Raw genomic sequence first — 15,175 nt, forward strand, 5'->3', positions numbered from 1 at the left:
GTATGTTAGTCATTTCCACACTTTAGGTTACCCCTTATAAGTATAGGGTAGACATTCTCATCACAAAGTAGTCCCCCACCATTTTTGAGTAGTCCTCAAAAAACAGTTCATTCACACGAATATCGTGAGGCCCACATGCTATTCAGATCACACCAATATCGTAAGGCCCACTACCTATTCGTCCCCACTGAAATTTAGTGGTCCCCACTTCTGATCCTTAGAGCATCTCCAAGAGAAGGTGCAAAAAATCTTATGTGGCTTTTCTATTTAGTCCTTTTATTTGTGGAGTATACACATAGAGTAAATATATGATCTCATATCTAAAAAACCATCTCCAACAATAGAGAATTTTTAAGAAAAAATGGTGAAAAACATGACGTGGAGATGGAACCGGAGGTGTAGATAACACTTTTTTGAACACCTTCATATTTATTAATTGGTCCCTTCTAGTTTATAGCATCCTACTACTGGAAATGAATTTATGTCAAACGAGGATGTAAAATTCTATGTGTCACAAAAAATAAAAAAAATTCACCCTCTGTTTGGAGATGCTCTTACGAATTTAATCCTCTCACGGAGCTTCGAAACATAATTTAGATAGAGAAAAATATTAAAGTCCTATTATTCTGATCAATCTTTTTAGTTCGGGGAAGGTTCTCATTCATTTCAGTTCCTTTTTAGCCAAACATCCTTGGACTTGGAAATCCTTTTCTTTCTCTCTCTTGCGAAAAAAGAAAAACTCTTCCTTATCTTCACCGCCTCTTCTTTTCTTATAGATCTAGGTAATTTCTTGCTTGATTTGGGTCTTTCTGGCTCAAATTGAGTGAGGAATTATCATGTTTATACTATAGTTATTTGTGTTTCCTTTGTTTGCTTTAGTTCCAGCAATTGTTTTGCTCCCAATTTGGATTTCATTTCCTGAATTGGTTGTTGGCTGATATGGTGGTTAAATTGGTTGATTTCTAAGTTCAACCAGCAGAGGATTGATGATTAGTGGTTCAAATTTGGGTTTGTTTTCCTGATTTGGTTGATGTTGACGTTGCTGTGATTTTGGGTTTGTTTTGGTGGCTATCGATAATATCAGTGGTGATGATGTTAATGATGGTGGTGGTTGGTGTGGTGGCTCAGCTTGTTTTGCAACTTCTATGTAGCGATTGTTCTATTTCAGTTTGTGGAAATAAATCAGTTGTTGGTTGCTTTGGATGTGATGGAATCCTTGCGGATGTTTGTATCAGAACATGGTGACGGTGCTGTTGTTTTAATGTTGTTCACGGTGTTGATGCAGAGCTGACTGCTAGGGTTTCGATGGATTGCGGGTCGGATCGGGTCTTTGGGGTCTGAGTTGGTTTGTAAACCTGGGCTTTGTGTATCTTTGGGGGTCTAGTTTGTTGTTCTGTTTGTAAACTGTCTGTGTTGCCTCCACTTCTTTCAGTGGAATCTGTTCTCAGAATCGGTTCCTTATGTCTCGGTTTGGCTTCTTTAGTTGTCTGCAATATGGATGCTAGTTGTCCCTTATGATTTGTTCTGAGGATTTCCAATAGTATGGATTTCCAATTGGTATTCAGTAAAAGCTTGTCGATTTATGGGTCGTCGTTTCGGCAACTGGTTTACTTTGTTATGGGGTCTTGTAACGTCGCTCTCTAGAGCTTTCGTTTAATGGAATATATCCCCTTTGTTAAACAAAAAAAAATCCTCTCACACGCGTCAGATTAACGTACCTCGAGATGTTCAAAAGAAAATTACTCAAACTGCAGGGATATTAACGTACTTCTGTAAAAAGTGTATAGTTTGCTTTGTCTTCTGGTCTTCTTTAGTGTTCTGTAAATCTTTTTCTTTCTTTATTTTGACTTGATTTAGACCAGCAGGACTGGTTAGTTCGAGGTCGGAGAGAGAGAAGTTAGAGATACCGAGATTAACTCTTACTACTAGAATCCCTCTCTCTTAATACATACATAGACGCCTGAAAGAATGGGATTCATATCTTTTGTTGGAAGGGTTCTCTTTGTCTCTGTTTTTATCGTCTCGTCTTGGCAAGAGTATGTTTTACTTTTCTTCTTCTTCTGTAGATCTAGTTACTTTATGTGATCTAGTTTGTGTCTTTGTTTTTAGCTAAACTAGGGTTTTATGTTTTTTGTGATATACTTGGGATCTGATTGTTATTAGCACTCTGGTTTAACTTTGATCTATTCGCTTATTGATTTGTTTTTATGGAGACGATGTCAAACTATAGTTTCTAAGATTTTTTATTTTTTCTTTTTATGTTTAAGAAGAGGGCAATATGCATTGACTGTTGTATGCTCTATTAGGTGCAAGTATTTTGTATTATGAAAAAATACAAACACAATATAACTTAGTATTGCAATGTTTAGGTGGTGTGTATATATTTTTTAGTGGTTTTGGGTAGTAATGAATTCACATAAATGTAATTTAGTAATTTGGAAATCAGAAAATTCCTTGTATATTGAAAGAAGGGGATTCAGTCAGCTCCTTTGATTCATTGGATTTTTGTATATTGAACTCTGCTTTTAAATTTGGCAAGAAATTGAATGGTATATTTGGGTTTGGATGGATGTGGTTAGTCAGATTTCCAATAATTGTATATTTGATGAAAAATGGGAAAGGCATGTAGGAGTTCCTTGCCTTGAGGAAAAAAAAATGGAAGGAAATAGAATAAAGGGGTAGTTATGTGGACTTAACGGATTTATAGTGGGTAGATCAGTTACCAATTTGGATTGGTTTTCTCATGCAAAAGGCACCAAACATTAGTTTTGCATTGGTACATTCTCAAACTGTTTTGGTCTTTACTGGGTATTACCTCACCCTCTCAGTAGGTGTCTGTGCGTTAGCTTACATAATGCTGTCTTAAAATCTGTTACATGATTGGAATGGCTGGATTCACTTTTTCAAGAAGTTGGACGACAAATTTCATAATGGCTGAAAAATTCTCTTAGTTCTGAATCTAAAGTATCTTAGTAATGTTTTTTGTTCTTTGTAATACCTTTTATGAAACTTTGTTCTTGACCTCTTCTTTGATGTCTATTGAGTTGGTGCATGTTCCACACCTGCTGTTCTCTCTATACAGTTGAATTGTTGGTATTCCCTTGGTTCAATTATTTTAAAACAGGTAAACTGAATAAGGGACTTGAGATGGTAGTACTAATGGAATGCTATATCATATTAACTCAGGTTCAATGAATTTGGAGTTGATGGTGGGAATGCAGCAAAGGCCTTTGAACCCAAGTACAGTATTTTCACCAAGCATGTAACCACTTATACTGGGAAAGAGCTACCAAACATTGAGGTGAGAGATCTGCCTTCTTTTAACTTTCTTCTCATATGGTTTTACACAGTTGATTCTCCTTCTGTACAATGTGATTCAGCATACATGTTTTTGTCCTTGACAGATAAAACATATAGTTGCAGCTGCCATTGCACTGAAAGGGATTGGAGGGGTACTTTTTATCTTTGGCAGCTCTTTTGGAGCTTATCTATTGGTATAGATTCTCCTTCCAGTTTTATCTGTAGTTACCATTTTTCTCCCGGAAGTGTAGGCATATATACTCCTTTAAGAAAAAACTTATTGCAGTTTAGGCATATACTCCTTTAAGAAACAACGTATTGCGTCCATTTGTTCTTACTTGTGCCATTTATATTGTAGTTGATTCATTTGGCTATCACGACTCCGATCTTATTTGACTTTTACAACTACGATATCGAGAAACCTCAGTGTGTTCAACTGTTCGTCAAATTCACACAGGTATACGTTATCAGATAATCATTCTTCTGTGTTTCATGTGTCATCATCCTTTGGAAAACAACTGGGATTAACTGGAAGTAACTTTTCTGCAGAGTTTGGCACTTTTCGGTGCACTGCTCTTCTTCTTAGGGATGAAGAATTCAGTAGGTCCAAGAAGACAAACCAAGAAGAAAATTACTAAAACCAAGACGGGTTAGATAAAGACTAGTAGAGGATGAAGTTATCAGATTGCAGACGTACTTTTAGAATCTTAAACTTCTTGTATCAGTTTTACATTTTACTTCTTTTGAGCAGAGATTCATGAAAATATGATCTTCTATTGGATGAACCTTTCTATCGAAATAGAAATCTCTTGTAGAACCAGTTTTTCTGTTAATTTAAAATTTTCTTTACTCTTAGTTTCAGTTTTTGCTTTAGATTCTGAAGAAATCTCACATCTTCTGTGGGGCTTATTTGCTATTGTCTATTTACTGGAGCCCTTTATAGTGAAGTATCTAAAATATCTAGGTTGTATCGTCCACTGCTGTACCCAGAGAGACGCAGATAAGGTTCTACTTACAGCATCACATCATCCCAAATATACATTTCTCCTTCAAGATTTTTCTTCATTCCACTTCTACTCAGAACACCATGCTATCTCTAAACCAACCAAAACCACCACCACAACTCCTCCACCAAACGCTAACCTCCTCTTTCCTTACCCCTCAGCCACTCCACTTGTCTATCTTCGGGATCCAGAAACACCGGTCTAAATCCATTATCACTGTAAGAGCATCACGACGACCGCCTCCACCACCAAGTCAACAAAATCAAAGCCTCTATCAACCATTCCGTCCACCACCAGCGCAAGTTCCAGCTCAATACCGTGATCTAGACCTCGAAGCTCGTCTGGCAATCCTTCGAGACCGTCTTGGCGTCTGGTATGAATATGCTACTCTAATCCCACCACTATTTCAACAAGGATTCACACCTTCCTCCATTGAAGAGGCAACTGGGATCACTGGGGTGGAACAGAACCGGTTAGTTGTGGCTGCAAAAGTTCGAGATTCATTTTCTCAAACAGAGCTCGAACCTCAAGCCCTTGCCTTCTTCGATAATGGTGGTGCTGAAATACTCTACGAAATCCGCCTTCTCTCTGCCGCGCAAAGAGTCGCTTCTGCCCGGTATATTATCGAGAAACGGTTTGATGCCCGGAAGACTCAAGAACTTGCCAAGGCAATTAAGGATTTCCCAAGAAGGCAAAGTGATAAAGGCTGGGAAAACTTCAATTACTTATACCCAGGTGATTGTCTCGCTTTTTATTTCTATAGACAAAGTAGAGAACATAAGAATCCATCTGATCAAAGAACCATAAATCTTGAGAAAGCATTAGAAATGGCTGAAACAGACAAGGCAAAAAAGAGAATTTTAGATGAATTAAACATAAAATCAGGTGATGAGATGGAGGAAATCGAAATTAAGATTAAGGTTCCAGTAGTGAGGATGAAAATGGGAGAGCTTTCAGAATCATCAAAGGTCGTAATGTTGCCAGTTTGTAAAGCGGAAGATGGTGAGATACCAGTGATGGAAGCACCTGAAGAGTGTAAAAGTGAAGGGGAGTTTGGAGTGTTGAATGCAGAGAAAGGATGGAAGAGATGGGTAGTATTGCCTGGTTGGGATCCAATGGTGAAGCTAGGGAAAGGGGTCGTGGTTGAATTTTTGGATGCTAGAGTTTTGCCATGGAAGGTTAATAGATGGTACAAAGAAGAACCTATTTTGGTTGTGGTTGATAGGAACAGGAAGGAAGTTGTAGCTGAAGATGGGTTTTTCTTAATCTCGAATTCGAAACAAGGTGATAATGGTTTTAAGGTGGAGAGAGGTTCAACTTTGATTGATTTAGGAGTAAAGGAATGTTTGGGTAGTGTAGTTTTGGTTGTTAGGCCTCCTAAGGAAGAAAATGAGGATCAATTAGCTGATGAAGATTGGGAATGAGAGTTTGTTTGAGGAACAAATAAGGTTTTTTTTTTTCTTTCTCATTTGTAGGTTTGGTTTTTGAGTTGAATGAGGGTGCTTACTGATAGTTGGATACTGTGTTTTTCAGTAAGGGTAAGCATCATGTGCTGATCAAAGATTTTGTTGTTCTTTTGTCACTGCGAAACTCGGTTTTCATCTAAACTATTTTGCAGTGCATTCATGGCTAAAATAGGTTGCAACGACTTATGAATGTTTTAAGAATGAATCAAATGCACCAATTGCCAAGAAAATGTTGAATTTTTTTTATAGGGACCGGTGAGCATTTTATGAATTCTGGTGGTGCGTCCTACCGTTGAGCAGCTGTAAGAGTGAATCCGCCTTAGTTAACGTATTAGCTGCCTGATTAAATGTATGAGGGACATATTTACAACTTGGAAACCTAGAAAACATTATACGTATTACATTGTTCTAATAGAGTTGAGCGCTTTACCATGGTGGACGCAAGTTTCTACAGTTGATGAAGTTACTAACTATTTGGTTATCAGTTTGCCATCCCTGTTGAACTACAGTCTTCAAATAATGCGCAGGCTTCAGCTGGATGTGCATGTTGAGTTCTCTTCAGCAGTCCTTCCGCTCCTACATATGTTCCTTTATCAGTTGTCAGCGTTGTGACACCTGCTAGATATGTTAAACTAGAGGGAGATTCATCAACGTTAATAGTAAGATAGCGCGGTGGTATTTAGTTAATCGTAAGATAGCGTGGTAGAGGTGGTATTTAGTGTTGTTGTGTGTTTGGTGGTACTGGGGAAATGACACATGCACTGCGGATGAAGTATGCAGTAAATTTGAATGGCCTTATTTATTAATCTTTTACAGTATTAAATTTTAATACTGGCGGCCTAATTTGGATTGGCATTTGATGTTGGGAAAGTGGAAATAATCTGACATCGATTTACCGGATGGCCCATAGGATGTTGCAAAATTTGATGTCCAATTTAAGTTGTTTCAAGAGAGTGTCCGTGTTCAAGTTAGTATCCGTTCTTGTATGGTTTGTCGTTACAAAGATCTGGATAGCATGCAAACCAGGTCTGCTCGTGCAAACTGACATTGGAGAATTGGAGAATAAGTGTGATATGCTCTGACTGGTGAAGAGATGTCAAGTTTTGCCGGTTGCGGTTGGAAGTTCTAAAGGCAAGCTCTAACTGGGACTGAAAAGTTGTGAAGATACCTAGATATCCAACATTTAAGCCAGAAACTGGTCGTGAAGATGTTTGATTATTATTTTTTTTTGAGTGAAAGATGTCTGTCTGTGTTAGAGGCCAAATCAGATTGTTTTGTTGATTCTGGCTGCTGGGGAAGGAATAAGTTCCTCAGGAGTGACGTTTCCCGTTGTGATGTGGAGCAATTAGTTGAGATACCAGTTGCACATCTTTTGAAGAGAGAAGGTGATCATTTGTGTTCCAGTTATATTTTATCATTGTGCCGCCTCTAACCTGCCATTTTGCATATAAGCGTTCAGACCTACTTTCATTGAAAACAAAATGATCAGCTTCTCTTGCCTTTTCTTCATTTACTGCATTTCCAGTAGCAGCAATAGTCTAGTAACTGAAAACCATCTAAGTTCCAAATCTTTCCAGCCGTTTCAATAACTATTGGAGTTACTTCCTATTCAACTTTGACAAATTTAAACTACGAGACCCAAATCCCTAGATTTAAAAATAAAAATGATCAGTTAAAACTTCAATTATGATCTGCAAAAAGCCAACATTTCCCATGTAAATTTCTTATGATCAAAAGCAACTCTTGAAAATGTAAGACAAGCATTCCCATGAGATTAGATGAAGAGGCTTGAGTTGAGTGTTTAGGTTAAAGTGCAACAATCTCAACCATCTTAACTGCCTCTAAGCCTATTCATGAATCATGATACACAAAAAAGATGTTCAACCTTCATCCACTAGCCATATCCATGCACAATGTCTTAAAGCAAGTCAAATTATTGGTCACAATAGAACACCAACTTGTTTTTCAGCATATAACCCAAGTAATACTACTATTAAATTCCTACAGTGAGATCAAGCAAATGCCCTAGATTTGTGATCAAAAGGAAAAACTACTGTAGACGACAACATTAAATTCTTGACATCTAAATGATGTTTAATTCTCTTTTACCTCGCCACAATCCTCAATCTCAACAGCAGCTTTAGGAGTTCCAGCATGTGAACCAACTTTTTCCATTGCTTCAACAACGTTGTAACCGTCCACAACCTTACCAAAAATCACATGCTTTCCGTCGAGCCAACTGGTTTTTTCTGTGCAGATAAAAAACTGAGAACCATTGGTGTTTGGACCTGAATTTGCCATTGATAAAATCCCAGGACCAGTGTGCTTCTTCACAAAGTTCTCATCTGTAAACTTTGTTCCGTAAATGGACTCTCCACCAGTCCCATTACCTCTGGTGAAATCCCCACCTTGACACATGAACTCTGGAATGATCCTGTGAAATTGAGAACCTTTATAGTGCAGGGGTTTCCCAGATAATCCAATCCCTTTCTCACCAGTGCAGAGGCACCTAAAGTTTTCAGCTGTTTTTGGAACGACATCCTTAAAGAGTTCCATCACAATACGGCCAGCTTTTGCCTTTCCAATAGCTATGTCAAAGAAGACCTTTGGATTCGCCATTTTCTCAATTTTTTACAACTGTTTCAACAGAACATAAGGTTTTTAAGCAAATGGGCCTCGGTCATAGAGTAGAAGATCATAAATTGACAAACTAAATTCTAAAGTGTCACGGCTTTAGGTACTAAATGACAACAACACGTCTAGCAGTTTCTTCAAAATACATGACTACTTAACTAGTCGAATTAGTAAATTACAGCTTTCATCAGTCTCTGCAAAATTGAAACAATGTCACAGAATTTCCACCGGATTCAGGTTCAACTCAAGCAAAGCTACACCAACAAGGTGCACAATACTTGATGTATATGAAACTATTTCAGTTTTGATGAGCAAAAGTAAATGTGAACCAAACCTTACAAATCCTAGCAAAAAAAATGAATATGACTAAATCAAGGACTGATTAGAGATGTGGAGAAAATGATTGTTGATAAATCATAGGAGCATGAAACTCTACTGCCCACCTTCACCAATAATCAATTTTGCAGAGAATTCTTTCGGATTAAACTGCATTTAAATCAGAATTCCGATACACACATATCTCTGCTCAATAAATTCATTAACTCTAAAATCATAATCAAGAACTACATACGATTTACAAGATGTTAGTCTTTCTACAAGGGATCCAAATGTTAAAGTTTACACAAAAAAACCCGTAACACAGGAAGATACAAACAGAAAAAGACTAGTAAGATTTTGCACAACTTTTGAGCTCATCAGGCCTTTTATAAAAATGTCACTTGTAAGCCTTCGAATATGCTTTCCGAAAAGCCATTAAAATTTACAGAATTACATGAGAAAAGAATAAAGGAACAGATTTTTTCATGGATATTTATGAGATTGTTTTTCACATACTACATAATCAAGTATTTAAGGTTTAGGGTTTATACCTCAGATTTGAAAAAGAAAAATCGGCTGCGGATTAGTGTACGCGATCACTTTATATATAACATATATAAGCAGAGATGACCGAGTTTTATTTTAGGGATTAGTTTCTCCAATTCGGTAGATATAATTACCAAAAAAGTGCTGAATTCCTATTAAAATTAGGGTTTCATATACCCGCGGGCCGCGCATATCCGCCCTACCCGCTACTAATTACCCGCACCCGCCATGGGCGTGTAGGTTACGAGTAGCCCTTTTTCATAGGATAATTCTTGGCACACCGAAAAACATAGGGGACTTAGGCTAAAACTCAAAAAGTATATTATTTTTGTTGTCAGGCCGAAGATTATTTTTAGTTTCCGTGACACCTAAAATTATCCGAAATTATTAAGAATCGCTACATAACTTGTTATGCATCCTATTTTTTTAAGGGTATAATTTATAAGGAAACTTAAATATAACATACCTAAAAAACTGCGCCTTGACATTTTATAAATTTTATCTCGTTGAAAAGCTTTTAAAGAGATCTACACGACGAGTACAAAAAACAATATCAAATTTTTGTTTTTTCACGAAAAAATTGGAGGTGATCATCATTTTAGGCAATTTTTTTGAAAACTGACTACACATTCGTTATGCATCATCCAAAAAAAGATGCATAATACAATATGCATACACCACAAAAGATGCATAACACGTTATGCAACCATATTTTTGTTCATGCATCTATTATTTTGGTTATGCAGCCACTAAAACGATGTATATGCATGAATCCAACAGAAAAAACAGACCCATAGTGAATTATGCAACCATTTTTTCGACTGCATAATAAGTTATGCATCAATAACAAGTTATGTAGCCATTTTTTTGGTTGATTTCAGTGCATACAATTTTATTTGATGTATATTGCATTATGCAGCCATATTTTTGGATGCATGTCAGGTTATGCACCCATTTTCTCGATGCGTAAAAGATTATGCAGCCATATTTTTGGATGCATATCAGGTTATGCATCTATTTTCTTGATGCATAAATGATTATGCAACAATGTTCAATTTCACAGCTAATAAAAAAGATGCCGAATAATGTGTTATGCATCCATTTTCTCGACTGCATGACAGGTTATGAAGTCATAACAACATCTTCTTCTTCTTCGTTCTTCTTCGTTTTCTTCTCCTTGAACTCCTCTTAGCCATAACATCAGCATCTTCTTGTTACTTACTATCTTCCCTGCAACTCAAATCACAAATTCAGGACACCACACATACATCCATACACCCACCAGAACCATTACCTTTCTTCAAACCTAACCTTAATTTCTCATAAACCCTAGTTCTCCAAATCATAATTACAGTTTTAAACAATCCAGGGTTATTCTTAATAACCTCAGGAAAACCAAATCGAAACGCAATGAAATCATAATAACTTCACGCAAAAAAGATGGAATTAGATCTAGAAAACCATTGAATCATCTATACTCGTTGAAAATTGATATGAGATCACAGATTTAAAACATAAAAATGGAATCTCTTTGAATCTTCTTCCAAAAATCATATCAATTAACGGTAACAACATGATTATCCTCGATTACTTTCACCATGTTCTCTCGGGGAGAAAAAGGTAATCATAAGAAAGAAAAGACGAAGGAAAAAAGAAGTCACAAAGAAAAAAAAAACCTAGGAAAAAGAAGCGAAGAAATAATTTCAGAAAATATGGGTGTGAGGGAAATTTTAACCTAGAAAATTGGTGCTCGCGTGAAGTTTTCCGCCAGTGGGTTTCATGGTGAAAATAATCTGAGAAATGGGTTTAGTGGTAGTTTTCACAAAAACATACCGTGATTTCTCCCTATGTAGATAAATTACATGGTATTTGTCTCTTTTGTTATTTGTTTTTTTTCTCTAATTCTGTGTGCACTGACAGCTATTATGAAAGTATTTTTTTTTCTCTCTTAAAATCTCAGGTGTTTGATTCATGTTTGAGATCTTTATCAAAAACAACGGAGTGAAAAGAAATGGAATTAAGAAAGAGAAAAATTACTTTGCATCACATATTCAAGCCTTCAGCTTATCTGCTTCTCTTATTTCTTCTTACGACTGCACCGATTTCTTGTCTTTTTTCCTTTTTTCTTCTTCTTTTGATCAGTCTCCACTGATTCCGTATGTGTCTTTCATCTTCTTTCACCAATTTGTTTTCATCTTCCAATAAAAAACCAGTGATAATGATGAGTATGAATTACTGAAAAATGAAAATGAATAGCTGAAGTATTGTCTGATACTATTTTGTGCAATAGTTATGTTGTTGAATAACTTCAGACTTATATGCTACCCATTACAATTGATTTAATAGGAAGCGTAACTCCTCAGTTATTCCTGTTTTATGAATGCAATATTGTTTTGTACAAACTGAAGTGCATATGTTATTTTCATCGTTAAGGTTCCAAATACTCTAATTCGGGTAATCATGAAACAAATAAATAAACGAAAAATATTGAATGAAAAAAAAATAGGAATCCGTTTTGGATCTTGATAATGATTGATTGAGTTTTTTCTTGATTAAAATAGTTTAACAATATATTTTGGATTTTTTTGGATTGATTTTTGACTTGTTAGTCCAATTGGAACTTTTTGTAAATCTTCCAAGAGAAATTTGGATGTACATGAAGAATGAAATTTAATCAAGGAAATTATTTTTCTGTCAAGATTAGTTTCGGATCCAACAAGTAATAAGAAGAGCGATAATTGCAGGAAAAATATGAGAGAGAATTGTAGCGGAAGACGACAAAAGAGAGAAGTACCACATAATTTGTCCATATGAGCCATGGAATAAATCACGACATTTCCTTCGATGTGTTTAGAGTAATCGTTGTTTTTCTTACCCATTTTGGGCCACCCGCCTAGAATATTCTAGAGACTCCTAGCCATATTTTTATGTCGTTCACTTCCTCAAATTACAAGTGACTCAAACTAATTAAACTTAAGCTAATAAACAACTACAACTTTACTCAATAAAAATGGCTAACATGTTGAAACCAATAGCCGAGTCTTCTGAACGACCTGTTCATAGGCGTGGACGAAGTAGAGTCAAAAAGGGTTCGACAAGCCCTCCAAAAAAGAAAGATCAATGCGTTTGTTCTATTGAAATGTTCAGGGCTTGGATAAAAATGGTGCAAAGGCCAAGTTAAAGAAGCTAACTATTTTTCACACTCCTGTCGTTATCTGTATCACGAAACCTATGTGTTTTTTGCACTGAATGAAGTAAATTGTGAAAAAAGTAATATCTGGGTGTTGAGGTCTAATTCTTTAGCTCGGCCAAGTATAATTTCTTGCACAGGTCAGGCTATAACTCTAGATTTTGATGTTTTTTTTGTTTGGTCGTTCATGCTGCTTTCAATCCAGTTACAAGAAGGGGTTTATGGAAACAACTGGTGTTAGGTTATTTATCCATTCCTTGGCTGGTCATTGATGATTTTAATTGTATCTTGAGGATGGAGGAAAGAAGGGTGGCATTATCCCAAGGACATTATATCTTAATGAATTTCGAAATTGGATGAGTCATAATGGTCTAATTGAAGCGGATGCAATTGGGAAGAAGTATACTTGGTCCAATAATTAGAGTGAGGTTCGTAGAATTGTTTGTAAACTATATAGGGTCATTGTTAACGATGCCTGTCTTTTAAAGTTTGAAAACTGAAGATGTAAAGATTTACCTAGGATTTCATCTGACCATTCTCCTTTGATTGTTTTTGCCTTTACAAATCCTATGCCGCAAAGAGCTCATTTCCATATCCAGAAAATGTGGTTTGCATATCCAGGTTTTATGGAGTTGGTTAGACATCTGGAAACTTCCTTTGGTTATTGTTGCTCCTTTTTCATTTGTTAACAAGCTGAAAAGGTTAAAGGAGGTTTTGAAGATACGGACATAACTGTTTTTGGTAATGTGCAATTCAGATTAAAGCAAGCTGAACTAAACCTTGAGGATGAAACTGATCTTCTTGATTATGACCCGGCTTATGAATTGCAGTCCAGTGGAGTTTTGGATGCAAAGAAATATGTTGAAAATGTTCGTACCGAATTTGCAACTATGCTTAAGATGAAGTCAAGAGAAACTTGGATGGAGGATGGAGATCAAAATAACTCATTTCTTTCACGATAGTATATGTATGAGGAGAATCCAGAATACTATATTTGAGCTAAAAGTTTCCACTAACACTACCTTATTTTTGCAGGAAGAAATCAATGATTACATTGTTGATTACTACAGAGACACGTCCAATGGTGGAAATTTTGTGATAGATGATAAGCTTTTTGACGTGACTCACGAGAGAATTTCTGATGAAGAAATTACTTTCATGGATGCAATGCCTAATATTGTGGAGATAAATGAAGTTGTTTTTTATTCGGGTGCGGATAGTGCGCCTAGACCTGATGGATTTTCAGGTAGCTTTCATACACACTGCTGGGAGAAAATTTATGATAATCTGGTTAAAGCAATTCTTAATTATTAGGAGATTAAAAATATTTCAAATGGTATGAATTCAATCTTTATGGTTTTGATTCCATAAAACAACAATTATGATGCTATTAAAGATTATAGGCCAATATGACTTCGTAATTTTTTTCCAAGATATTTACTAAGATACTTGCTACAAGACTTCGTGCAGTTTTGGGTAAATTGGTTTCTGAAGAGCAAGTGACATTTATAAAGGGTAGAAATATTCATGAGTGCATTGCATTGGCCTTTGAACTAATCAATGAAATTGGAGTTGATAGAAAGCATGGCAATGTTGGTTTAAAGCTTGATATCGCCCGAGCCTTTGACATAGTAAGTTGGGACTCTGTTGTTGAGTTTTTTCGCGTGTATTTTTTTCAGAGACTTGGTGTAACTGGATTCTTAGCATTCTCCATTCGACCAGAATTTCAATCTTAATCAATGGAAGCCCTGAAAGTTTTTTCAGTTAACTAGATGTTTGCGTCTAGGTGACCCTCTTTAACCTTTGATTTTTGTTCTTATGGAAGATATTTAAAATCGCAATCTCTCCAAATTATTTGCAACTAAGAGGATGAACTGTATGGTCAAGAAGAAAGGTGTTACTCCAACACACCTTCTTTTTGTTGATGATATCTTGGTTTTTAGCAAAGGAAATTGGCATAGTTTGTGTAACTTGATAAATATGCTTGGGATGTATGAACGTGCTTCTGGCCAATATGTTAACAAGAAGAAAAGTAAGTTTTACTATGGTGGTGTATTGTTTCAAGGGGTATAACAATTTCCAACTTTCTTGAGCTTTTTCCCCTGATAGATATTTGGGTGTTAAACTAAAGCCAAGCATGGTTCACAGTGTTCATATATGTCATGTTGTGGAGAAGATAATGAATAAGTTAGCAGGTTGGAAGGGTAAGCTTCTTTCTTTCCAAGCTAGATTGGCTATAGTATGATCTGTTAATTCTAGTTATGTAATCCATTCCATGGCAGTCTATAGATGGCCCGGGAAAAAGATTGCATAAAATGAGAGAGTTATATGTAACTTTATGTGGTTCGCTGATGTTGAGAAACACAAATATTTCATGGAGGCATATGATAGTCTATGCTTCCCACACAAAGAAGGTAGTTCAGGCATAAAAAGGTTGGATGTTATTAATAAAGCCATGCTCATGAAGTTTTGGCTAAGTATTAGAGACTCGAACAAGGTTTGGCACATGTATTGTTCTTGAAGGTCAAATACTTTAAGATGAACGAAAATTTGATTGACTATATATAAGCTTACGTATTCTGTCTCCCCAGGGGTTAGATGTATTTACAGTTTTGTTGAGAATCATACAAGTTGCATTATAGGTAATGGTGTTAATTCTTCCTTATTCTTTGATAATTGGTGCAAAAATTTCTCAATTGCAAAAAGGCTTGGTATAT

General features: G+C 36.1%; 3 protein-coding genes and 1 non-coding gene across 4 annotated transcripts; 2 read left to right on the forward strand and 2 right to left on the reverse strand.

The window, feature by feature from the left end:
* The first annotated feature begins 1,814 nt into the window (after positions 1-1,814).
* Positions 1,815-4,159, forward strand: LOC113349945. The gene is made up of 5 exons (XM_026593994.1): positions 1,815-2,036; positions 3,187-3,301; positions 3,405-3,494; positions 3,659-3,757; positions 3,850-4,159. Exons 1-5 carry the CDS (start codon positions 1,969-1,971, stop codon positions 3,952-3,954), a joined length of 477 nt encoding a protein of 158 aa, XP_026449779.1. The 5' UTR covers positions 1,815-1,968; the 3' UTR covers positions 3,955-4,159.
* A 153-nt stretch (positions 4,160-4,312) lies between these two features.
* Positions 4,313-6,182, forward strand: LOC113349946 (rubisco accumulation factor 1.1, chloroplastic-like). The gene has a single exon (XM_026593995.1). The coding sequence runs from the start codon at positions 4,388-4,390 to the stop codon at positions 5,726-5,728; it is 1,341 nt and encodes a 446-aa protein (XP_026449780.1). The 5' UTR covers positions 4,313-4,387; the 3' UTR covers positions 5,729-6,182.
* Positions 6,183-7,477: 1,295 nt separating this feature from the next.
* Positions 7,478-9,399, reverse strand: LOC113349947 (peptidyl-prolyl cis-trans isomerase CYP19-3-like). The gene is made up of 2 exons (XM_026593996.1): positions 9,274-9,399; positions 7,478-8,407 (listed from the first exon to the last, which is right to left on the reverse strand). The coding sequence occupies exon 2, from the start codon at positions 8,387-8,389 to the stop codon at positions 7,865-7,867; it is 525 nt and encodes a 174-aa protein (XP_026449781.1). The 5' UTR covers positions 8,390-8,407; positions 9,274-9,399; the 3' UTR covers positions 7,478-7,864.
* Positions 8,791-8,933, reverse strand: LOC113354900. Its single transcript, XR_003362098.1, has one exon. It is a non-coding gene; the product is annotated as a small nucleolar RNA snoR135 (small nucleolar RNA).
* Positions 9,400-15,175: the final 5,776 nt, after the last annotated feature.

This window comes from Papaver somniferum, chromosome 2 (assembly GCF_003573695.1).
Source record: "Papaver somniferum cultivar HN1 chromosome 2, ASM357369v1, whole genome shotgun sequence".
NCBI classification, from domain to species: domain Eukaryota; kingdom Viridiplantae; phylum Streptophyta; class Magnoliopsida; order Ranunculales; family Papaveraceae; genus Papaver; species Papaver somniferum.

What these genes read in the sequence shown, in the direction of transcription:
- LOC113349946 (XM_026593995.1), top strand. Translation starts at nt 4,388, where the DNA reads ATGCTATCTCTAAACCAACCAAAACCACCACCACAACTCCTCCACCAA.
- LOC113349947 (XM_026593996.1), bottom strand. Translation starts at nt 8,389, where the DNA reads ATGGCGAATCCAAAGGTCTTCTTTGACATAGCTATTGGAAAGGCAAAA.
- LOC113349945 (XM_026593994.1), top strand. Translation starts at nt 1,969, where the DNA reads ATGGGATTCATATCTTTTGTTGGAAGGGTTCTCTTTGTCTCTGTTTTT. An exon ending in CTTTTGGAGCTTATCTATTG is followed by an intron (nt 3,495 to 3,658) that starts GTATAGATTCTC and finishes TTTATATTGTAG; the next exon opens with TTGATTCATTTGGCTATCAC. An exon ending in TGTTCGTCAAATTCACACAG is followed by an intron (nt 3,758 to 3,849) that starts GTATACGTTATC and finishes ACTTTTCTGCAG; the next exon opens with AGTTTGGCACTTTTCGGTGC.